General features: G+C 36.8%; 1 protein-coding gene across 1 annotated transcript; it reads left to right on the top strand.

The window, feature by feature from the left end:
- Positions 1 to 598: 598 nt before the first annotated feature.
- Positions 599 to 26,411, top strand: mxra8a (matrix-remodelling associated 8a). Its single transcript, XM_051913288.1, has 10 exons — positions 599 to 834; positions 9,150 to 9,176; positions 9,827 to 10,129; positions 10,400 to 10,501; positions 11,794 to 12,288; positions 21,536 to 21,697; positions 21,931 to 21,988; positions 22,084 to 22,166; positions 22,252 to 22,326; positions 24,499 to 26,411. Exons 1-10 carry the CDS (start codon positions 783 to 785, stop codon positions 24,522 to 24,524), a joined length of 1,383 nt encoding a protein of 460 aa, XP_051769248.1. The 5' UTR covers positions 599 to 782; the 3' UTR covers positions 24,525 to 26,411.
- Positions 26,412 to 26,434: the final 23 nt, after the last annotated feature.

Raw genomic sequence — 26,434 nt, 5'->3', positions numbered from 1 at the left:
TTTTCAGTAAATGTTTGATGAAATGATAACTGCTTGTTAGTTTATTTGAGCATGATTTTCAAAGTCTGCTTTCACATCATTATAAAGTAGGCCTAGCTGTAGAAATACATATGCTCCTTCTCTCTTTGAATTCTTAGGCTGTCTTGATTGTTTGTTCCCTAGAGTTTTACTGCTCATTGCGGGAGCTGAGTCTGCACTGTGGCTCTTAACCATGCTGCGAGTAAAGCCTGTAAACACACCAACAACACCTTGTTGAAACCGCGACTGGGGTAACATTAGTAATTATTTCCAGGTGTTACACCACGTCTCCGTCTTAAGCTATATCAGCATTATGGCACCATACATTTGAATGAGATATTAAAAAATAGCAACAACAACAACAAACTCTAAAATATTAAAAATAACACATTATTTCTCTAACAAAACCGAAAAACGTTCGTTTGCAAAAGCAAAATAGTTTTTCATATTTGCTCGCCAAAGTCATCGTTAAGTATTTTTGTTATATTTAATATTCCCGTTGGATAACAGGAGAATATGAACAAAGACAGTATCTCTAGGGTTTGTTGTTCGCGTTTAAAGGGGCAGGACAGGCGGAGGGATTGTGAATGCTGAAGGTGGGTCAGTAGAGCAGACTGTTGCCGCTGCTGCTGCTGATGTCGCTGGTCGACAAACAGCAAGTCTTCCTTTGCGATAAATGTTTGTCAGGTGAATAAATCCTGCAAATTTGCCTTTATATTGTCTTCAACACATCCTAGAGTGATCAACACGAGAGGACATCGGTCATGAAGAATTTGGCTGTGCCCTTGAGCGCTCGAGCGCTTTTCTTGGCTCAACGTGAGTATCTGATTTACCTGTATCCAGTGAAAGCAAAGTTACTGTTGTTGTTCTTTAAGTTTTATTGTGGTTCTTTTTACATTGACTGCTGATATAATAATGGATAAATGATTGTCTATTATATATTTAAACAGACTAATTTTGGATTATATACATCAAAGTGTGAGTGTTTGTGTGGTAGGCTATGTACAAGAAACTTGTCAAGTCACTCTCCACTCACCTGAGTGTGTATATCTTTTCATATCTCTTGAGAGTCATTGTACATGTTTGTGAATATTCTCTACTGTTTAAACGTTTTATAATATCATGTAATGGGTTTTCAGTCTGTATTTTGCACTGTTGAGACCCAGACCCAAATGCTAAAACCAGCTGGCACAGATAACTTCAAACCTGTGTCCAAGACTGATGACTTTGTTTTGAACTAACCCAAAGAAAAGTTTCTGCTCCCAATAAAGTTAAGCACATAAAAGGGGAAAAAAAAAGCAAAGGAACTATATTTTTGGACATTCTGTGGAATAAATCCCAGATGTGGCATGGAATTTTTTAGGGCCCGAGCACCGATGGTGTGAGGACCCTATTGTAATTGCTCAGTCAATTCTTCTTCTTCTCCGAAATGAATCGTGTTTTTCAGGCCCTAAACATGCTCGAAAACTCATGAAACTTTGCACACGCGTCAGAAGTGGTGAAAAATGACGTCTGATATGGGTTTCAGAATTAGGTGTGCCAAAATGGCTCGACAAAATTTCGATTAAGCGGCCTTCGCACTACGTTTCACGTACAGGTATGAAATTCGGTAGACACATGTAACAGCCCGATACCTACAAAAAAGTCCCTTGGTGCAAAATCTGAAAACCCAACAGGAAGTGAGATATTTTTAATTTTCTCTGCAAAATTTTTGCATTTTTTGCCATTTCCAGATGTTGTACTTTAACAACCTAGAGCTTTGATCAGATCAACATCATATTTGGTTAGTCTAATCTAAAGACCTTTGCGACGTTAAATTGCGAAGATCTTGAGTTTTCGCTGAAGGCCGTGTCCGTGGCGGCTTGACAAAGTTCGATGTTTCGCCATGAAAAAGGAAGTTGTTGTAACTCGGGCATACAATATCCGATCTGCCTCAAACTTCACATTTTATTAGAGTCCTAGCCTGAAGACGTCTACATGCCAATATTCAGTTACAGTCATAGCGCCACCTGCTGGCAACAGGAAATGTTTTACACTGTGATTAACTCCTCATAGAGATTTAACCAGAACCACATCATATATGGTCAGTCTAATCTGAAGACCTTAGCGATGTTAAATAGCGAAGATCTAGGGCGTGTCCGTGGCGGCCTGACAAAGTTCGATGTTTCGCCATGAACGATGAAGCTGTTGTAACTCAGGCATACAATGTCCGATCTGCCCCAAACTTTACATGTGTGATAAGAGTCCTGGCCTGAAGACATCTATACGCCAATATTCAGTTAGTTATAGCGCCATCTGTTGGCAAAAGGAAATGGCATGCTTTGCACTGTAATTTATTCCCTGAAACACATTTAAATAGTTCCAAACATACTAGAAACACTTTAAACCATGCAACACTTGGATAAGTGCTAATGTATGCGATTAACACAACAAAACAGGAAGTTATTGTAACTCAAGCATACAATGTCCAATCTGCCTCAAACTTCACATTTGATAAGTGCCCTGGCCTGAAGACATCTACATGCCAAAATGAAGTTATAGTCATATCGCCACCAGCTGGTAGCAGGAAGTGTGGCAAATACAAATGACTGACATTATCCTCCTATATTTATGTACTTAAATGCATTTTGCCCACTGTGCTCTTTTTTCCTAAAGCCACCGGGTGGTGGTGGTGGCACGGGTGCGAGGGCCCTTTCATCGCTGCTTGCAGCTTTAATTTTATTTAGTTTTGGAGGGGAATTTGGGTGTTGGGTATGAGATGTTTAACCATGATGGTCTTGTTAAAGTGTCTGATGGCTCACCAAGAGCCAAAACTTATTCTTTTGTAAGTCTCTGCACTGAAAACAGAATGAATCAAGAAAATTCCCCTTACATAACACATTGGACCTAGAATTGCACGTTTAGGACTCAAGAGTGACTCAGGGTGATTCACTTGACGCAAACAGTAAAGACATAAGGTATTATTTAAAGCAAGTAAAGATGTACTGCTCTATTATTCAGAGACCTACTCATCTGATCACAGATTGAGTCAGTATTATAAACTTATGATTAACCAATTTTAGTTAAGACTGGTCCCGTTGGCAGATCTTTTTTTCTTTCCCCAATTAGAGCTTGATGTTTCACGGTTGGTAAACTAACCCTTGTATGAACTGGAGCTGTCTTTGCCTCCATATTAACTTCTAAAAGGATTTGTTCCATCCATCCAGCCTGCTGGATGCTCCCTACACTGACTTACTGAAGTAAACAGAGGTGTAAAGAGTACCTGAAAACCATACGTGAGTAAAAGTACAGATCCCTTACATCGAAAATGACTCCACTACAAGTTACAAGTAACCAATTCCAATACGAGTAAAAGTCTTAAAGTATCTGATTTTAACAGTACTTAAGTATTTTACTCATGCTGAATGTAGGCTCAGAGATGCACTAGTCCTCAACACCTGAGAGACATGCCAATGAATATAAGAAACAATTGCTTTGTAAGATGAGAAATCAAGTTTATTTTCTAAAATCGAAATAACTGAACACCTCAATATTGAAATAAATCAAGGTCGACACAACAACCTTTTAAACGTCTACAAACTCTCAAGTCTCAGTTGAGCTCAAGTAGAAAGGCCATAAGTAAACCAATATCCTTCAAAACAGTCTTGTCAATATAGTGAATAAATAAAACAATGTTAAGTAAAATTAAATAGTCAAAGTCTACTGTATGTGCTGGTTTGAGCCTCATCACCAGCTGCAGTCATTTCCTCATCTAATAAATCAAACATCTGCGATCAGCAACTACCTGCTAATGCACTCACATTCACGTAAAGTATCCTTGATGACAAGTTTGGGGTGAGTAAAGGCAAAATGCTCAAGATATAGTACCTTCAATGCCCTTAGATGGCGATATCACTTCTTTATAGCAGAAATAAACTGCTGCAGAAAAAGTTAGCTGACATGAAAAATGTAATGTGTAATTGCATCACTCATCACAAATGCAGTGGAGTAAAAAGTACATTTACTTGCTCAAAAATGTAGTCAAGTAGAGAGTAAAAGTTGCCAATATCTTTGATACTCAGTACAACTACAAAGTAGCCAAAAAGATACTAATTACATTTACTCAAATACTTTACACCTCTGGACGTAAAATGCTCACTATACTTACTAATTCTCTATCTTAAACATTCAGCTTAAATTAATACACTTGACATGTTATTATATTTTTTATTTCGAGTGGAAAATCCCATAACATTATGATTCTGCACACCCAGTCTGTAAGACAACAAAAGTCTACTATTTTAACCCATGTAAGCAAACCTTGGCTACAAGTCTGTTAAATATACCCAGGCCTGACAAACAACACTGCTCAGAGTTTTCTACTAGGCTGAGAATAAGATTGAGAACATTGGCTCATTTCAGGTGTAGAACTATTTATTAAATAACTTCCATCATTAAAAAATACAGTTCCATGAATACCTGAGCCCTGACTTTAGTCTTAGAAAATGGAACATTTGCTGTACAAAAAGAGAGTGAGAAGTTTAATGAATCTGTTCAAACATTAATAACATATTGCATGTTTTACTGTAAAATTCTTAAAGGGAAAGTTCACCCCAAAATGAAAATTGTCATTGTTTACTCACCCTCATGCCCAATCCTGCTTAATTTTTTTCTGTGATACACAAACGAAGATATTTTTTTTTGTTCTTAGTGGGGTCCAGTGTTGTTTGGACCCGAACATTATTTAAAATATTCTTCTGTTCCACAGAAGAAAGAAAGTCACACAGGTTTGGAACGACATTAAAGTGAGCAAATGGACAGCATTGTAATTTTTGGGTGAACTGTCCCTTTAATTTGAATAAAGAACGTAATATGAGAAAGATATAGAAAGTGAGATGCAGTTTTGTAGGTTCACAGTCTTGTGTGCAGGTGTAGCTTTGCCCACAGCACGTTAGTGTGAATATGAGTGTGCGTGTGTGAATGAAATACAGATATATGAGCATACGGACAAGCCTCTGCGTTTCAAAGTGCTTCCTCAGCAGATTCCAAACCCTTGACCCTCTCCCTCCTCCTCCTCTGCCTTTCGCTCTGATGTTTGTGGTTTCTCTGGCTTCTAACACATCCTTATTACTGCCTTTCTGTTGCCCTCAGGATTTGCTGTACATTCTCAAAAGTATTTCTTTTTTTCTCATTTGACACAAAATCATTATGACATGCAACAACCCTCAAAGACCATACAGAGCTGAAATCCTATGTGAAAAGAAGTATTACTGTGGATTTTTTCTTTATTGTAGAAGTCAAAAGTTTTATATTTTGTGCTGCCTTTCAGAAGAACTGCCTCTTGTACAGACAGTGACAGATGACTATTCCCATAGTTAAGTCATCTGAATGCAGTTACAGCTGTTAAAGACAACTACACTGCTAAACTGCTAAAAAGAACTACATTTCTCTAATTTTTTTAATGAAATGCTGTGTTTCACAATGATGTGAAACACTAAAAACATTCTACAAGGTGTCTGTTTGTGGTTGTTTTGTACTGTATGTCTTTAAGCGCGTGGGTTGTGAGAGTAGAATTTCAAAAAACAAGTAAACCAAACCATTTTTAGATAAATCTCTTATATTTCCAGCATGCTGAAAAAGGAAGCACAGAAAACATTACCACTTTATGACTAAGGGAGTGGTTGGATTGTCCCAGACCCTCTTAATGCAAGAGGATCTGGGACTGTACAACCACTCCCTTAGTCATAAAGTTCATAAAATGAAAATTCTGTCCTTTTTTACTCACCTCATGTTGTTTATATTAAAAGTAGTCCATGCAATTTGTGTACTATATTCCAAATCTTCTGAAGCCTTACGATAACTGTGGAACATGCATGTGAGATATTATTCCCTGATAAGGTGTGTTCACACCATATAATTACCATAACGATTCTGAACTGTAAAAATCCTTCACATGCTTGTAGAACTTATAATTACAACATGTAAACTCGTCATTTTCTGAGAACTATAGCTTGTACCATGTGACCGCTGTACTGTACCACTTGACCGGTGCAGATTTAAAGGGTTAGTTCACCCAAAAATGAAATTTCTGTAATTTATTACTCACCCTCATGTCGTTCCACACCGGTAAGACCTTCGTTCATCTTTAAAACACAAATTAAGATATTTTTGATGAAATCCTAGAGCTGTCTGACTCCTCCATAGACAGCAATTTAACTACCACTTTCAAGGTTTCCAGAAAGGTACTAAAGACATTGTTAAAACAGTCGACCTGACTGCAGTGGTTCAAATAATTTTATGATGTGACGAGAATACTTTTTGTGCGCAAAAACAAAACAAAAATAATGACTTTATTCAACATCTTCTCTTCTGTGTCATTCTCCTACGTTATTTATGTCCAACGCTTCCAGGTTCTACGTCAGAATGCAGAATCGTGCTGCTCATGTGAACAGCGTCGGCCAATAATGAGTCGGCGTTCTGACGTAGAACCTGGAAACGCTGGACGTAAACAGCGTAGGAGAATGACACAGAAGAGAAGATACCGTTGAATAAAGTTATTTTTGTTTTGTTTTTGCACACAAAAAGTATTCTCATCGCTTCATAAAATTATTTGAACCACTGCAGTCACGCCGACAGTTTTAACAATGTCTTTAGTACCTTTCTGGACCTTGAAAGTGGTGGTTATATTGCTGTCTATGGAGGAGTCAGCTCTTGGATTTCATCAAAAATATCTTAATTTGTGTTCTGAAGATGAACGAAGGTCTTACAGGTTTGGAACAACGGGTGAGTAATTAATGACAGAAATTTCATTTTTGGGTAAACTAACCCTTTAAAGGGATAGTTCACCCAGAAATGAAAATTTGATGTTTATCTGCTTACCCCCAGGGCATCCAAGATGTAGGTGACTTTGTTTCTTCAGTAGAACACAAATGATGATTTTTAACTCCAACTGTTGCGGTCTGTCAGTCGTATAATGCATGTCAATGGGAACACAATCTATGAGTCAACAAAACATGCACAGACAAATCCAAATTAAACCCTGCAGCTCGTGACGACACATTGATGTCCTAAGACATGAAACGATCGGTTTGTGCGAGAAACCGAACAGTATTTATATAATTTTTTTTTACCTCTAAAACACCACTATGTCCAACTGCCTTGCGCACGGCATCCGGTGTGTGAGGTGCGTTCGCGTGTGTAGTTTAAAGGATTAGTCCACTTTCAAATAAAATGTTCCTGATAATTTACTCACCCCCATGTCATCCAAGATGTTCATGTCTTTCTTTCTTCGGTCGAAAAGAAATTAAGGTGTTTTGATGAAAACATTCCAGGATTATTCTCCTTATAGTGGACTTCAATAATCTCTCCAAACGGTTGAAGGTCAAAATTACAGTTTCAGTGCAGCTTCAAAGGGCTTTAAACGATACCAGACGAGGAATAAGGGTCTTATCTAGAGAAACAATCGGTCATTTTCTTAAAAAATACAACTGTATATGCTTTATAAACACAAATGATCGCCTTGCACGTGCTTCTGCTTTCCGTATTCAAAAAGCTTACGCTGTATGTCCTACGCCTTCCCTATTCTACTTACAGAATGAACGTGGCGCCAGTTCCGTTTTTTTCCGTGAGTAGAATAGGGAAGGCGTAGGACGTACAGTGTAAGCTTTTTGAAGAATATGGAAAGCGGAAGCATGTGCAAGGCGATCATTTGTGTTTCGTTTTGCTAGATAAGGCCCTTATTCCTCGTCTGGTATCGTTTAAAGCCCTTTGAAGCTGCACTGAAACTGTAATTTTGACCTTCAACCGTTTGGAGACCATTGAAGTCCATTATAAGGAGAATAATCCTGGAATGTTTTCATCAAAAACCGACTGAAGAAAGAAAGACATGAACATCTTGGATGACATGGGGGTGAGTAAATTATCAGGAAAATTTTATTTGAAAGTGGACTAATCCTTTAAACTACGCCAGAGCGCGTACACACCTCACGCACCGGATGCGCAAGGCAGTTGGACATAGTGGTGTATTAGAGGTGAAAAATGATATAAATACTGTTTGGTTTCTCGCACAAACCAATCGTTTCGTGTCTTAGGACATCAATGTGTCGTCATGAGCCGCAGGGTTTAATTTGGATTTGTCTGTGCATGTTTTTTTTGACTCTTATAGATGGTGTTCCCATTGACATGCATTATACGACTGACAGACCGCAACGGTTGGAGTTAAAAATCATCATTTGTGTTCTACTGAAGAAACAAAGTCACCTACATCTTGGATGCCCTGGGGGTAAGCAGATAAACATCAAATTTTCATTTTTGGGTGAACTATCCCTTTAAGGTGTGTTCAACTTTAAGCAGTGCTGTGCAGACATCAAAGTAATCTTCCAATCCAGTGAGCTGGATTTGATGAATCAGATTTGACAAGTTATTTGTCAAACCGAATAAAGAAATGAACTTAACAGATCAGAAAAAGGAATTTATTTGTTATTAACACTTACAGAAAGGTTCAATTAGTTAACATTGGTTATCTACATTAGTTAACATGAACTAATAATGAAAAATACATCTAAATTAATCTTAATGTTAATTTCAACTTACTACTACATTATTAAAATCAAAAGTTGTATCTATTAATATTATTTAATGAATCTGAACTGATATGAATTAACAGTAACAGTTGTATTACTAATGTAACAGTTGTACGAACTAATGTTAACAAAGATGAATTATTACTGTATCAAATGTATTGCTCATTGTTAATTTAGGCATTAACTAACGTTAACTAATGGGACCTTATTGTAAGGTGTTACCAGACATAACTTCTCTCATGAACATGTCAAAGAAAGCTAATGTCTGTGTTTTCTTTTTTGGTGAACTGTCCCTTTAAGGTTGATTTGAACTTCAACGTGACAGAAATTTCAGTGATTAAGAATAATATGGGTTTAGGTAATATTTGTTGAATGTTTTATTAGCCATGAGTGTTTTGACTCTTCTTGTAGACTTAAGGAGAAGTGTTTATTTCTGATGGTTACAGACTCATACAAACATCGATCAATAGTCCTTTCAGACATAAGTGATGCAAATTCAAAATATTGGTGATACTCAGCACTGTGTATTTAATCATAACTAGTTTTTTTTTTTTTTTGCTTATTTTACAGTTCTGGCTTCATTCCTCTTCAGCCCTGGTAAGTGGATAACTTGAACCATACAACTTTAAACAAAAGTGTATTAAGCACATTATGTCATAATGATCCAAAAAGATACACTACCGTTCAAAAGTTTAAGGTCAGTTAGATTTTTTTAAAGAAATTAATACTTCAGCAAGGATGCATTAAATTGATTAAAAGTGACAGTAAAGATTGTAAACGTTACAATAGATTTCCATTTCAAATAAACTTTGTTCATCAGAGAATCCTGAAAAAATGCATCACGGTTTCCACAAAAATATTAAGCAGCACAACTTTTTTTTAACATTGATAATAATAAGAATGTTTCTTGAGCAGCAAATCAGCATGTTAGAATGATTTTCGAAGTATCATGTGAATGAAGACTGGAGTAATGATGCTGAAAATTCAGCTTTACCCTCACAGGAATAAATTACATTTGAATACTTAGGCTTCTTACAAAAGCATTCAAAAATCTCACTGAACCAAAACGTTTAAACAGTAGTGTTTCTACAGGACTGAGAATCTGTAAATTCTAGTTTACTGGTGCTGTAGCAACATATGGTTTATAACAACAGCACTGGTCCATTTACTTTAAGTAATGACATATGATAGTGTTTTTCGATCATTAGACTAATCTGTTTTCGGGAAACCTGCCCTGTGTGTCTCAGCGCTAGGCCAAAGTGATGGCAGTGGCGTGGTGGTGGCCATGTACAATATCAGCGCCCCCCAAGGATCACAGGCGATATTGCAATGTCACAGTCAGCGCATGGTATGGACCCAAGACCGCATAAAGGACCGCCAGCGGGTAGTGCACTGGGATTTACTTCGTAGTGGCCCGAACCATGCAATGGAACGTGTTTTAGACATGTTTTCTACTGGAGACCAGCGCATCTACAATGGTTACAACCAGGGACGCGTTAACATGCCCAGGACTGCTTTTAAAGATGGTAACTTCTCATTGGTAATCAAAGGTGAGACACTTTTGGGCAACACAAACGTTACTTAATAATATCATCACAATTAATCAATCTTTCTATATGTATGTCCATTTAGCAACTTCATTACAACCATGAGAACACTATAGCAGCCACCTAGCTATATAACCTTCAGTCCCTTAAAACTGCTCAAGTATTCAAACTACATACTTTCACACTTTAGACTAACCTTCAAACTTCCAGGCAAAGTCCTAATGTTAATTTTCTAGATAAATTAGTGCATTTTGTCTGGGTTCCTTCATATAGATGTTGCAATGAGTGACAAAGGGATCTACTCCTGTAACCTGCATCATCATTACTGCCACCTGTACGAGTCAATCAAAGTTCAGCTCAATGTCACCAAATCAGGTTGGTAAATTCACTTCATATTTCAGAGTTTTTTGTCTGGCTGTTCTTGGCATTTAACCTGCCTCTTGATCAAACAGTTCAAGTTCATGCCAAATAAGGAGCGTCTGCAGAATAAAGAATGGAAAGAATGTGAAGACCATTTGAAAAGAAAATGTTGCCCTCTCTGTTCACCAAACCAACTTTAAAAAATATTTAAACGATAAATTGCACATATATATATATATATATATATATATATATATATATATATATAAATATATATAATATGCATTTGCATTTTATTGTACATTACTTAAATAATAAAGTCATCCAAGATGTTCATGTCTTTCTTTCTTCAGTTGAAAAGAAGTAAAGGTTTTTGAGGAAAACATTCCAGGATTTTTCTCCATATAGTGGACTTCAGTCGGGGTTCAACGGGTTGAAGGTCCAAATGTCAGTTTCAGCGCAGCTTCAAAGAGCTCTACACAATCCCAGATGAGGAATAAGGGTCTTATCTAGTGAAACGATCGGTAATTTTCTAAAAAAAAAGTAAAAATTATATACTTTTTAACCACAAATGCTCATCTTGCACTGCTCTGCGACGCTCCACGCATTACATTGAAAGGTCACGCATGACAAAGGCGGAAGTATCGCAGTACGGCGAAAAACTTCATCTAATTTTCTCCTCCAACTTCAAAATCGTCCGATCTCATTGTTTTACCTTTTTTTGTAAAGGCCATTTAACTTAATCTTTGCTCATTCATTTTGTAGACACTGGATCGGTACTTCCGCCTACGTCACGCATGACCTTTGTAAAGTGATTACGTCATGCGTGCGGATCAAAGAGCTAGTGCAAGATGAGCATTTGTGGTTAAAAAGTATATAAATTTTATTTTTTTTAGAAAATAACCAATCGTTTCACTAGATAAGACCCTTATTCCTCGTCTGGGATCATGTAGAGCTCTTTGAAGCTGCACTGAAACTGACATTTGGACCTTCAACCCGTTGAACCCCAATGAAGTCCACTATATGGAGAAAAATCCTGGAATGTTTTCCTCAAAAATTTTAATTTCATTTTGACTAAAGAAAGAAAGACATGAACATCTTGGATGACATGGGGGTGAGTAAATTATCAGGAAATTTTAATTCTAAAGTGAACTAATCCTTTAAGGAGGGTATGAATCCAAAATGTCTTTGCACACATGTGCGGTGTAAACCAGTTATGTATATTTTTATAATAACTTTTGACAAGTAATCATATTTACATACTCATATGTGTGCTGCATATTCATCCAGTTGTGTTTTTCTCTCAGCACGTAAGGAGAGGCGGTTCTGGGACGGTCAGAAGGCTGTGTATGTGGTTCTGCTGGGCAGCACGGTGGTTCTCCCTTGTGTTAACCGCCGGCCCATCTGGACAGAGGGCAACAGTCAGGAGGACCAACAACAGGTGGTGCACTGGGATCGTCAACCTCCAGGGGTTCGTCACGACCGTGCCGATCGACTCATTGACCTGTACGCTTCTGGTGAGAGGCGTCACTACGGGCCACTGTTCGTTCAACAAAAGATGAATATTTCTGCCACAGCATTCTCGCAGGGAGATTTTTCTCTGATCATCTCAGACATCCAGCTCCTAGATCAGGGGCTATACTCCTGTCATCTCCACCATCACTACTGCGGCCTGCACGAGAGACGCATCTTCCAGCTTTCCGTGACCCCTCCGGTCCCTCAGATCCCTCAGATCCCTCAGATCACTCAGAACCCTCAGGAACCCACAGATGAACCTCAATATCTTCCCAATGAAGACCCAAGTAAGAGAAACACACACTTTTTACTTCATAAGAAATGATTAGTATAAGAACTGGCACTTTTGTACACACCTGCTCTTTCTTTATTACTACTTTCAAAATTGTAGAATTATGATATGGTAAGGGAATTACAATACCGTTTGGGGTCAGTAAGATTTTAAATTATTTTTAAATAATTCACTTATGCTCACCCAGGCTGCATTTATGTGTTAAAAAATACAGTAAAAACAGTAAGATTGTGAAATATTATCAAAAAAAATTCTATTGTAATATATTTTGAAAAGTAATTTATTTCTATGATGGCAAAACTAAATTTTCAGCAGCACATGATCTTTCAGAAATCATTCTAATATGCTGATTTGCTGCTCAAGAAGCATTTCTTATTATTATCAATGTTGCTTAATATTTTTGTGGAATCCATAATACATTTTTTTTTTTTCAGGATTCTTTGATGAATATAAAGTTCAAAAGGTCAGCATTTCTTTGAAATAGAAATCTTTTGTAACATTTATAATTATCTTTACTGCCAGTTTTTGATCATTTAATACACCCTTGCTAAAACTATTAATTTATTAAAAATAAAATCTTACTGACCCTAAACTTTTGAACAGTAATGTGTAATAAAATCATGAGAATCAAGAGCTCATTCATGAGAAGCATAAAGTCAGTCAGGTATGCTCAAACATTACCCAGCCAACATTTCATTAGGGCTGGGACAATACATTGATTCTCGATTCGCGTTACAAAAAAATCTGGAGCGATTCTGATATTTTCCGATGTATTGCGATTCTCTCTCAAATCCCAGCTTAGTTTTTAACATCAGATGGCACTGCATGCTTTAGAAACACTTGTACTCTGCCTGCTTCCAGTTCCTTTACACACACCACTTAAACCTAAAATTATCATTTATAAAGTTCGAAAAGGTTGAAGTGTGTTCGCAGTGGGCTGTTTACATTAATCTCACGTCATAAAAGCATTCTGAGCCGAGGTGCAAGTATATTTAACCACTTACATGACTCAGCCGAACGCACAATCACTGTCCAGCAGTCTTCTTCGTGAGCATTTGAGTGTGCGGTTAAAAACTAACCTAGAGCGCCATCTGCTGTTAAACTAAGCTCAGAATCAATTCGAGAGAGAAAGGCCCTGTCCCAAAGGCACACTTCTATGCACTTTCGGTCTTGCGGACTTACAATGGCTGCCGCGTACGCGTGTCCGTTAAGTCCACAAGACCGTAGGGTGTCCCATTTGTCAATTTTAGGCTTCAGAAGGGTGCTCGCGAGCGCCCCCTTTGCGGCTGATATGCGCCCTCGATGCGCACTTTTGCTGAGCCCGCACTGGTGCGAGCTCCACGACAGACTTCTTCCCGACAGTCAAAGCGACGTTACGTCACTCGTAGGAAGGCCGTGAGTGTTTAGGGTGCCATTTGGGACAGGGCCAAAATATCAGGATCGATCAAGATTCATTGTATTGTGAATCAATGTATTGTCCCAGCCAGTGTTGGGGTAAGTTACTTTTAAAAGTAATGCATTACAATATTGCGTTACTCCCTAAAAAAGTAACTAATAATTACTTAGTCACTTTTTATGAAAAGGAATGTGTTATTTTTTCTAATCTGGGCTGGGCTGTTTGTTTGTTTGTTTTTAATCACAACAAAAAACGTATAATGCAAATTCAAATGCAAATTCACGGCAGTTCAAACAAACAAGACTTTCAGCTTGCGTTACTTATTTGAAAAAGTAACTCAGATATTTTGCTGTAAATTTAAAAGTAATGTTACTTTACTAGTTACTTGAAAAAAGTAATCTGATTGTTTAACTTGTGGTACTTGTAATGCATTACCCCCAACACTGGTCCCAGCCCTACATTTCATGGTGGGGCCAATGTAGGTGTGATATTGGCTTGAAATATGGGCTCTACATGGGTTTATCCATGGGTTACATGTCGGCCCTATCTGAATTAGCCCCAGTATGGGCAAACCCATTTAGGGCCCATGCTGGGGCTAATTCAGCACGGAACGACTATGTCTACATTGGCCCCACCATTAAATGTTGGCTAGGTAGTCATGTACTGTCTCATATAGTCTCACAGCACACATGGGATTTTCCAGAATTATCCCAATTTATCACACAGAATAGTTGCTGCGGTCAGGAGTTCTTGATTGTTATTTGGCTCGTTATGACTTGTTATCAGCACAGATTCCAGTAAATATTTTTCTTGTGAATGCATGTTTGTAGTTCGTAAAGGGTGTCTGAAATGGTTGTCAGTGGACTTGGCACACAACTCTCAAGTTGCGTGAGACCAGTGCAGGCCACTTAAACAGCAGAGCGTCCATTTTGGATTTTTCCTGAATAAACCTTTGCAACTCAGAGCCCCGGGCTAGGGAGTTCTTCTGATTTAATTTGCATTTATTTCACTGTTGATGTTCTTGGTTTTGTCATTTGCTTGTATTTACAAGAGAAAGAGACGGGGGTTGATGCTCATTACTGGTTTAGTCAACACTTGTTTTACAGAACAGTTTTGCATTACTTGGTCAGCATTTATTCAACCAAAGAAAAAGCACTCACCACCCTTTTCTTTCTTCTAAATGGAATCTGTATTTACTAAATGATAAACATACATTTATGAGAAAGAAAAGAGAAGGAGAAATAGGGTGGATGTAATCACAAGGCATGAACTCAAACAAAAACAGTCATGACCTAAAACTGAGGTAAGTCTGAAGATCTGGTTACCCTGCTGTCTGGGTTTCACCTTCATTAAATAAAGCAGTTCTCCTTTTAAAGCTTATTCCTCTTTTGCTTCAAGCATGCTTCTTTTTCTCTGTTTTTTTTTTTTTTTTTCACTCGCATTCCACTGCCGTTCCCTCTCCCACTGTCACAGCTCACTCTCAGTTTGAGTCCTGCTCTGGTTCGGATCATTCGATAGCCAAGTGTTTTCCTTTGAGGTACAGCCAGGCAGACAGGAGCAAAGTAGGATAAGAAAGTGCTTTTTTTATTTGCATAAGACAGGAGGTAGGTGATGTGAACTGGGAGATAAAAATAAATAATATGCAGAGAGGAACTGAAGTGACAAGTTTAAGTGACAAAGATACTTGGGGAAAGAAGGGTGGTTTCTGGAGGAAAAAAAGCCCTAATAAGAGAATGTGGGAAAGTCATTTTCTATGGTTTAGTAATACTGTAGACCTTAGACTACACAAACCTCAGTGGAATTTTGTGGATAGTCACAGACTTTTGGGCAAGAAAGAAAAGAGCTAAACACTTTCTGCACTGCTGAATTCATTATTAACAATTAAATATTCTTCTTTTTTGTGCAAAAAAAAACATTGGGCATCTGCAGTGACTGTTTTACACTGTGCTGTTTTGCTTTGATTTGGAGTTGTTTGACTTGGCTCTCTTCCTTGACTTAAAGGGACAGTTTTGCCATCATTAATCACCCTCGTGTCATTTCAAACCATTGTGACTTTCTTTTTTTTCTTCTTCTTTTTTGTGGAACACAACATAAAAGCTTTAAAGATGCAAACATTAAAGATGCAAAAGCACTATAAAAATATAATAAAAATATAACTTTAATCTGGGTATTATGAAGCTGTATGATAGTTCTTGTTTTTGAACACACCAAAATTTTAGTCATTATTCACTGAAAAACAGCTCACTGAAAAAAATTCTCCTTTGCATATTTGTGAAATGAGTAGCAATGACCGCTGAATGAGTCTTTAAATTTTTTTTTTTCTTCTTTTGAATCATTGTTTTGATTATCTTTTTTAAAGTCCCCCTGTAGTCAATAATTTTATCCCTTAAAACTCATCTATGATCACCAAAATGTCACATTTAAATGTTTTTTCCTGTAAAAAAAATTCTTTGTCTTAAAATACCTTGAATGTAACTCTACACACTTGCTTCATTTAGTATACACGGATCTATGAATATTCTAATTAGCCCCGCCTCCACTCACTCGCACAAGCTCAGAGATCCACTCGGTCAACTTTACTGAGGTAAATGCTGCACGATGGTATCACTCTTTACAAAGTAAATAACACATAACGGTAATTAATATGATTAGCCTTTTGCTTGACTACGTTATCAAACAGCTAATAATGTGTTGCTAACATGACTCCCTTGCTTCAGAGCGGTCATAGTTAAAGGGGGGGTATCACACACAGTTTCTGCCAATCTCATGTTAATCTTAAGTACCTATAGAGTAGTAGTGCATGCTTCATATCGCCGAAAAGTCTTTAGTTTTATCATATTTATAAAAGATACATACGCTGTACCGAGTCTTTCCGAAAACAGCCGAACTCCTGGAGGCGTGACGTGTGAGCGGAGATTGAGTGACGAGCTGTCACGAGCACGCGCAGCTTTTGCATAGTGATCGTCTGCAAGCTATCAATGTTCTGCTAAACAAATATATTTAAACACACGCAATACACCATCTCATTATGCATGGATAACTTTTGAATCACTATAAGTGAGTTTTACTCACCACCTGCGGTTCCGACTCATGACCGGGATCATTACCGCTGTGACCGCTCCATCTTTCAGTTTCAAATTATCTGTAAATCCAGCATAAAACTGGGCCTTTGTTTATGAAACCATAAGCGCTGATCCTGAGGGCTCGAGCAGCCACGGAAAACACAAGATATTCTCCATTCATTTTAACCAATAAAAAAGTGATTGCAACTATCAGTTTATTTTAATGACAAATATGGAGAGCGCATCAATGTAATGCTTGAGCACAAATCTCTCAGCTCCACTGAATGCTGGGTTCTTTGGGAAGCAAGGTTATCTTTCCCTCACAACCAAAAACACACTTCTTTGGTGACATTGTTGATTTCGTGAAGTCCTGTGACCTGTGCAGCGCTGCCGACGACTTCCGTCAAGCCGAATGCGCGTTGATGGGCGTGCTCTTGCTCTCTCTCTGGTCGACGTGTGCGTGCGCGCCCTTCCGGGAGAAGTGCCCGTACAAGGAATTCCGCCACCGTTTACGTCACTCAGGCCCATACTCCAAAAAAAACCCCCTGAAGTTCATGAGGATTTGGAAGAGTATTTTTGTCACAGAAATACTCCGTCATTCGTCCAACTGGTGTTTGAAACTTTGGCCATGTTTAGCATGATACTCTTTAACAGTGTAAATAAGTCAGAATGCATGAAATAGCATTATACCCCCCCTTTAATGATATGCTAAATCCTGCCGGCACGTTGACGTGGTTGGTTACAAGGTAGTTTGTGGCGTAAGAAACACCAGCGATTTCAAACCGCACTGTCTTTAGATCAAAAGACAAAATACTCAGCAATGGCGTTGACTTATGAATTTGCACATGGTTTGTCTTAAAGCATATTAAAAACACCATATAGACATATAAACAACATTAAAAACTTGATTTTCACCACAGGGGGACTTAAATGAATCGGGCAGTCTGGTGAATTATTATTCGCTCATGAGTTTTCAAGTTCAAATGATCCAGTTGCAGTGGTTAACAGCTCACTGGAGGGGAAGATAATCAGTGAAAAGTGACTCAAAGCAGAAGCAGTAAACAAATGCTTTCAATGATGATCGAATGTTCTTTTTTGGCTAAACAATTCCTTTAAAGCATTAGATTTCCACAATACACACTTATCTGTGTTTTGCTATGTTGTACAGTGTGCAGCCTGTTTACAAATGACAGTCTGTTCAACTTCCAAGTCTTTTTTTGCGGCTTCTTTTTGTGGTTTGACTTATTTATCTGCCATTTTTCCTTCTTCTGTTTCTTAAATTTTCTCTCGATCTCTCTTGCCTGTGTTGTGCTCTCTCTCACTTCTCACTTCATAGTCTTCTCCTTTTTTTCATCCATTTTTAACCTCCGTCTTTTAAACAACCTTTTTGGAGTTTTTTGGACAGCGTCTTGTTGATCTGCAGGAAAAGGGAAGTTTGCTTCATCTGTAAAGCATCTGGCCAGCTGTAGCGAGAGCTCAACATTTGACAGTGAGCTATAAGGAGGAGACTGTTGTGGATTTAGGTCAGCCCACCCTCAACATCCCCTCATTCCCCCTTCAACCTTCCCTCAACCCTTTCTTAAGCCAACTGAAATGTGTCAGTCCTTTCCTCCGTCTTATCTAAGCATGAAGAAAAAGACAACTGTCTGGATCCAGCACAGCCATTGCATAAAATTATTTCCTTTTTAGACTTTCCATAATTCTGTTTAAACTCTTATAGTTCAGCTGTTTTAAACCAGGTGGTTCCAATCATGGGAATCACTCCTTTAAAGCTTTGACAAGGATCTGGCATATCAATGATTGTTTAAAAGTTGCAAGGTTTGAGCATATTGATGTTCCCCTATGGTCTTAGAAGCAGGACAGTCCAAGACAAGTCTCAGTTGGAAGTCCTGTTCTGGATTGTTTGGCCCATAAATACTCAGCTTTCATCATGAGCCCAAACTCAACATCATAAACATGGCTGTTCTTGAACACATCTGTTCATGCACTGTCAGGAAATAGTAAAGACTGCTTGTGGTTTACCAGAGGTGAAAAATAGAGAAATGAATCTATTTCTAATTTTGTAATTGCCATTTCAGTAAAAATGTTTTTCATTAAGGGCACAACAATGCAATGTTGTGACAAAACACACTATATTGCTCTTGACTGCCAATAACCAGTCATATCCGGCTTTTTTTATGAGGTCTTGTGAAAAACGAGGGTAGAAGATCCTTCAGCTGTTACTGATTACAGTAATCTACCCTAAGATATTAGCTTGTGTTCCACTCAGTGCTGTGGCTTCAAACATACACAATAAGAGGTTAAGATTGAGATTACAGGGCAGAAACTGTTATTCACAGGTAACAATTACTTAATGGGTTTGTTTTAAGCTGTAGTAGGCAGAATTTGCTTGTTCTCACAGAGAGTGGGTGGTACATTAGAAAGATTACAATTAAAATTTCTGTATTTGGGGGTATTACCATATACCATATAAAAATATTGCAAATTTTTAGGGCCCGAGCACCGATGGTGTGAGGACACTATTGTAATTGCTCAGTCAATTCTTCTTCTCCGAAATGAATCGCATTTTTGAGGGCCTAAACATGCTCGAAAACTCATGAAACTTTGCACACGCATCATGCATGTCACCCACTCTTCACCGTTTTCCTAAGGCCACCGGGTAGTGGTGGCCCCGGGTGCGAGGGCCCTTTCATTGCTGCTTGCAGCTTTAATATTGTTTGAATTTTTGGTTACACTTTATTTTAAGGTGTCTTTGTTAAACTGTAATTATACATTTAAATACTGAGTAATATTAAGTAACTACATGTACTTACTTTAGGGTTAGATTAGGGTTTGGTTTAGTTTAGGGTTAGTTGCATGTAATTATGCATAATTTATAGTTATTACTACATGTAACAAATGTAACTAAAATAAAGTGTTACCAATTTTTTACAGTGTTTTTACACTGCTGTTCAAAAGTTTGGGGTTTAAGTCTCTTATGCTCATTAAGGCTGCATTTATTTGAATAAAAATACAGTAAGAGTAGTAATATTGTGAAATATCACAATTTAAAATAACTTTTCTATTTCAGTATATTTTAAAATGTAATTTACTCCTGTGCAACCTTAATTTTCAGCATCATTACTCCAGTCTTCAGTGTCACATGATCCTTCAGAAATCATTTAAATGTGTTAATTAGGTGCTCAAGAAACATTTCTTATTTTTATCAATGTTGAAAACAGTTTTGCGGCTAAATATTTTTGTGGAAATCGTGATAATATCAGGATTCTTTGAACAACATTTACTTGAAATAAACATCTTAACATTATAAATGTCGCTTTTGATCAAAATAATGCATCCTTGTTGAAAAAAGTATTTTAAAAATCTTACTGACCCCAAACTTTTAAACAGTAGTTAGTGTGTGTGTGTGTGTGTGTGTGTATAATATATATATATATATATATATATATATATATATATATATAATATAATATTCAATTAATATTATCATGAAAAAACCTTCAAACAATAATATAACAACAACATCATAGCAATAAGATCTCAAGAAGTTAGAATATCTCTCTGATTTTCAGTCATGGCTCTTTTGCAAGGTCCAAACATAATAGACGTCTCTGAGTGATTTTCCACATCTCATAATACTTATTTTCTAAGAACTATGATGTCATATTTAGTCATCTCCTGTCGTCATTTTAGGCTGCGTGTCTTTATTATGTCTGTATTATAGACGAAGTGGTGCAACTTAAATTTTTTCTGTGGAAGCAAAATGGCAAAATCACTCAGTAAAATAAACCACATAGAACCTCCCCATTTCCCCCCCATCCCTCCCTCTGTTTTCCACCACTCTTCTTATTTAAATCCATGTTTTACTGCCAGGAAAAAAAAAAAACAGTGAATCTTATTCTGGCTGAAAAACACGTGGCAGTTTCCGGTCTTTCTCACAGCATTTTGACTACAGTTAAAATAAACAAGTGCACAAACCATGCTGCTAAAATTTAATATTTACATTCGCATATTTGATATTTTTGTCCAAAGCCAGTTAGAATGCATTAAATGTATACATTTATCTGTGTGTGTATATTTTCTGACAATCAGTCCCATGACCTTGTGTTGCCAACACAATGCTCTGAACTTCAGCAATGCACAAAAAGTATTCTCGTCGCTTCATAACAACAGTTGAACCACTGTATTCACATGAACTGATTTAAATATGTCAATTAATTTGCTGTCAATGCAGGTCTCGCTGAGCCATTGGATTTGTTAAAAAATATCTTAATTTGTGTTCTGAAGATTAACGAAGGTGTGGAACAACCGAAAATAATGACAGAATTTTAATTGTTGGGTGAACTAACCCTTTAAAAGTATTTTCTTAATATATACTTTCTTTCACTGTTATTGAAGTTATTTCTTTGTTGTTGTTTTGGAGTTTGGTATTTCAGTTATTTTTCTCTGAAAAAATAATTCTGTTTCATTGCAGGTTAATCATTTTTGTCATAATATACATTATTTAGCTGGAGCCGAATAAACAATAAATAGTTCAGGAGCTTGGGTAATAATGGTCTGATTTATTTTAAACTCTCAAGGCATGAAGTCAGATTATATTAATATATTTTGTGCTGAAGTGTGCTTTTTCACATAAAAAGATTCTGTACTTCCATAAACTACTTTCATAAACCTCTGTAAGTAGCTTAAGCTTTGTAGTAACACAGGGCCCTCTGCTGGTTACTGAAAATGACAAAAAGGATCGAATTCAAGGCCAAACTCTTCTTGATCATTTTCTCTTTTAGACACCAATATGGTGGAAGTGCCGCCACATGTCATCAACGTCATCTTGCCAGAGCAAAGGAGTCACTTCCTGCAGCAGCTAGGCTACATCCTGGCAACTCTCCTCCTACTGGCCCTTATTGTGTTGGCTATTGTTCTCCTCACACGTCACCGGAAAAGACAAGGTTTTTCTGTCCTTTGATTGGTCACTCCCATCTGTCGTTTTGCTCTTATTTGTCTTTATTTGTATATATAATGTAACCGTGGTGAAAATTTCTTTGTTGCACCTGAAAAGTCTTTTAAACACACACACAGTTATATATATATGTAGGCAATATGTGACGTTTGTATGCTCAGATATGATTTATGCTGCACTTGATTTCATATTTGCAGCTAATTTGGTTTTTATAAAATGTAGGCCAAGATTTTGATCCACGCAAAGTCGAAAGTCCACCGCTACCGACGGTGACGTATGTGTGAGTACCCACTGATTTTCAAATGCCATCTGTGAATATTAAGCACCAGCTGTCATGCTTAAAGCATCAACTGTCCTGGTGTGTCATACGTCTAGGGGCCACACATCATGTGTTAAGAAAGAATGTGAGCGAAGCATCCCAGAGGTGAAGTCAAGCAACCAGGAGGAGACAAAGTTGGGTGAGTTTACATTAGCTTTCCTCTCAAAATGCTGCACCACCTTTTAAAAGACTTCGACAAAATGTATTCCTGTTTGTCTCCTCAGACTACAAGAACAATCTTCTGAAGGAAGCTGAAATGACCAAACTTTGCTCCCCAAAAGCCATTGACCTGGACAGAGGTAAAATTGACCTGATTATGATTATTTTCTGCCATTTGTCCTTGTCTTGAGAAAGGTTTACAGGCTAAACATGTGATTCACATTCACCCCTAAGTACATAAAGACAACTACAGTGGTATGCGAAAGTTTGGGAACCCCTTGCAGAATCTGTGAAAAAGTGAATAACAACAAAATAAGAGAGATCATACAAAATGCATGTTATTTTTTATTTAGTACTGTCCTGAGTAAGAGATTTTACATAAGATATTTACATATAGTCCACAAGACAAAAAAAATAGCTGAATTTATGAAAATTACCCTGTTCAAAAGTATGTAAACCACTGATTCTTAATACTGTGTGTGGTTACCTGGATGATCTATGACTGTTTTTTTGTTTTGTGATGGTTGTTCATGAGTCTCTTGTTTGCTCTGAGCAGTTAAACTGAGCTCTGTTCTTCAGAAAAATCTCCAGGTCCTGCAGATTCTTCAGTTTTCAAGGATTTTTTGCATATTTGAACCCTTTCCAGCAGTGACTGAATGATTTTGAGATCCATCTTTTCACACTGAGGACAACTGAGGGACTCAAACACAACTATTACAAAAGGTTCAAACATTCACTGATGCTATAGAGGGAAACACAATGCATTAAGAGCCGGGGGGTGAAAACTTTTTGAATTTGAAGTTCAAGGTATATTGTACTTAATTTGTCTTTAGGGAAACATGTAAGTATCTTCTGTTGCTTCCGAAGGGCAATACTAAATGAAAAAAATAATATTTCAACAAAATAAGAAAAATTTGGACCTCTTCATCCTGTTCAAAAGTTTTCACCCCCCGGCTCTTAATGCACCGCGTTTCCTTCTGGAGCATCAGTGAATGTTTGAACCTTTTGTAATAGTTGTGTTTGAGTCCCTCAGTTGTCCTCCAGTGTGAAAAGACGGATCTCAAAATCATTCAGTCACTGCTGGAAAGGGTTCAAATATGCAAAAAATCCTTGAAAACTGAATAATCTGCAGGACCTGGAGGATTTTTCTGAAGAACAGAGCTCAGTTTAACTGCTCAGAACAAACAAGGGACTCATGAACAACCATCACAAAACAAAAAAACAGTCGTAGATCATCCAGGTAACCACACACAGTATTAATAATCAAGGGTTCCCAAACTTTTTAACAGGGCCATTTTAATAAATTCAGCAATTTTTTTTGTCTTGTGGACTATATGTAAATATCTTTTATGTAAAATATCTTACTCAGGACAGTACTAAATAAAAAATAACATGCATTTTGTATGATCTCTCTTATTTTGTTAAAATTATTCACATTTTCACAGATTCTGCAAGGGGTTCCCAAACTTTCGCATACCACTGTAGTTATCAAATGCAGTTCCATTCATACAACACATATACTCCAGTTCACAAGTTTAGATAAAAATGATCAAATTGCATTTAATTGATTGAAAGTCACAGTAAAGACTTTTACTGTACATTGTTAGTTCTTTTAAACTTTCGGTTCATCAAAGAATCGTGTATTTATCATGTTTTCCACGATAAAATTAAGCAGCACAACCATTTTCAACTGTAATATTGATAAATAACTAGAAATGTTTCTGGAGCACCAAATTAGAATGATATTTACAAGCATATTAGAATGATTTCTGAAGGATCATGTGACACTGAAGACTGGAATAATGATGCTGAAAATTCAGCTTTGCCATCAGAGGAATAAATTACATTTTAAAATATATTAAATTAGAAATAAGTTATTTTAAATGAATAATATTTCCACAATATTACTGTTTTTTTTTTGTTTGTTTGTTTGTTTGTTTGTTTGTTTTTTTTACAGAGGATGATTAGGGACAAGCAGTAATAAAATGAAATAAAACCGTCTCAAGATTAAAGTCATTATAATGTGAGATTTAACTCAAGGAAAAAAGTCAAAATACAATGTTGAGAATAAACTTATTAAATGCTGTGAGAAAAAAGTTGTTAAATTTCGAGAAAAAAAGTAGAAATAAAATATTGAGAATAAATTAGATTTTGAGAATAAAGTCATTGTGTTTCAAGAAAAAACTTTCGTTTATATCCAACTGTCGTTGTGTTGTCATTATTATTAGTTATTGTAGCTGGGAAGCAAATCAGTACCATATTGTGGTTTCCCCGAAATTCAAACCTTCTCTCTTTTTCTTTTTTCTCTGCAGAGATGGAGAAGCCATCTTGGAAATAAGAGGTACCTTGCCACTGGCTGGTCCAGGGGCAGATTTGGAAACCTGGAATTCATGGAAGAAGAAGGAAATGTGGAGAGGTGACAATATGGCAAGGAAATAAGAGAAAGAAGGAGAGAAGGGCACAGTTGTATCATTTTTTTTCTGATTCAAGATCTTCCATCTTTTTTGGCTCTTGTGAAGTCTCACCAGCAGTATGCAGCCATATTTTGGACAACTGATATATCAGACTAATTGCAGTTTCAGAGCACTAAAATGACAAGCATAAAGCTTAAAAAATGCAAGAATATAGTCTGCATTTTTTACTGAATTTGCCCAATGCTGCCACACACTCTGTGAGTGAGAAGTAAACACACCCAGAATAATGTGTCCTGAGTGTCAAAATGTTTATATTGGTGTGAGATTTGGGCAATGTAAGGTTGAGGAAGAAGAAGAAGAAGGAGGAAGAACCTTCTTACTCATTGTGGAATCAAAAAACATAGAACAGTTTTTAACTGATTTAGTAATTAAATCAGATGTATGGCCACAAATATTGGCAAAAGCTATTGGTACATCACAAAATGCATTTTTATTCTTTGTTCATATTTTCTTTCAGCTTCTCAATAGGTTTAAGCTGTGCTTTCTGAAAGCTGTCTTGCATTCTTTTATGCAGACACCTGAATACCTTTACTTTTTTATATGAACAGCATGATTATTAAAAGGTCCATTTTTGTTCTTAATGAAATCATACTTGGTCAATTATATTTTGCTTATGTTGTTGATTATAGACAGTTTAGGCAAAATATTTTATATTTTAAGTCTTCATAATATTCTAGACCAATTTAAATCAGTATGTTTTCTCATTTTGATATTCTTTTCCTCTTACTAACTGTTACCACTAAAAAGCTACATTTTCCTTAATGTATAACATTTGCTATCAAAATCATCTGTATTCTGTCATCTAGTCTATCACCTTTTTCATGTTATCATTTGTATATTTTCATGTTTACGTTTCTCATGTTACAAACCTTGCTAATTGCTTTTGTCACAGTTTATTTGAATATTCTGGCATTTAATGTATTTGCTTTCATCCATACTGCTCTATGCTAACAGGCAGCTTTGAAGTCATTTGCAGCAAACAATTAAGTGTGAAACTGATGCAACTAATGCATCAAGGTACTTGTACAACAAGAAAATAATTTAATTTTAACAATTATTAAAGGTACACAATGTAACGTATTGTTTAGACAGTTTATATGGAAAGAAAAGCCAAGCCGATGTTGATTCTTGTTTTATTACGAGCTCTTTCACGTTCTCTTTTTGCCAGCAGACTCTCTTCTGTTTTGCTATTTTTTTTTTTTTTTTTAAACGGGTGATTCCCCGGAGATAAGAGATTTAGCGTGCTCCATGTCAACCTTTCTCGCTCATGTGACAGAGCAACTTTTCTCTATTTATGGATATGACGAGACACACACGTGTGAGTGACGTATGTACGCAATTTCCCGCAAAAACCATCGCGACGTGTCTAAAATATAAACACTTATAATAGACTTACCATAGTGAATCAGGGTAAGACAAAAACATGTTTTGGAAGGATTGATGATGTATTTGAGCATAAAAAGTTGCAGTGTACCTTTAATATGGCTATACATATCCATACATAATAGCAAACATTTGTTTTCTAGATTTGGAGTAAAGACTGAATGAATGTGTTAATACCACATAATGATTGAGGTTCCAAAGGGAATTTGCTGGGTAGACAACAGTGCTTTTGGTAAATGATGCCACATAATGGATACTTGATTATTTCCATCCTGAAGCGGTTTATATTATTGATGATTTAATTTTCCAGCTCACTGCCAATGTTCTCTCATTCACAGCAGAATAAAATAAACAATTTAACCTCTGGATTATCTTTTGCATGTGCCAGTAC

The sequence above is a fragment of the Ctenopharyngodon idella genome, chromosome 11, assembly GCF_019924925.1.
Source record: "Ctenopharyngodon idella isolate HZGC_01 chromosome 11, HZGC01, whole genome shotgun sequence".
Taxonomy (NCBI): Eukaryota; Metazoa; Chordata; class Actinopteri; order Cypriniformes; family Xenocyprididae; genus Ctenopharyngodon; species Ctenopharyngodon idella.
The sequence above is the reverse complement of the archived record's forward strand: the minus strand, read 5'-3'. Positions and strand labels throughout refer to the sequence as shown.

Bases quoted from the DNA above. Each gene is read 5' to 3' on its own strand.
- mxra8a (XM_051913288.1), top strand. From the start codon at position 783: ATGAAGAATTTGGCTGTGCCCTTGAGCGCTCGAGCGCTTTTCTTGGCT. The intron at 835-9,149 runs GTGAGTATCTGA...CTTATTTTACAG, and splicing joins AGCGCTTTTCTTGGCTCAAC to TTCTGGCTTCATTCCTCTTC. The intron at 21,989-22,083 runs GTGAGTACCCAC...TCATACGTCTAG, and splicing joins CTACCGACGGTGACGTATGT to GGGCCACACATCATGTGTTA.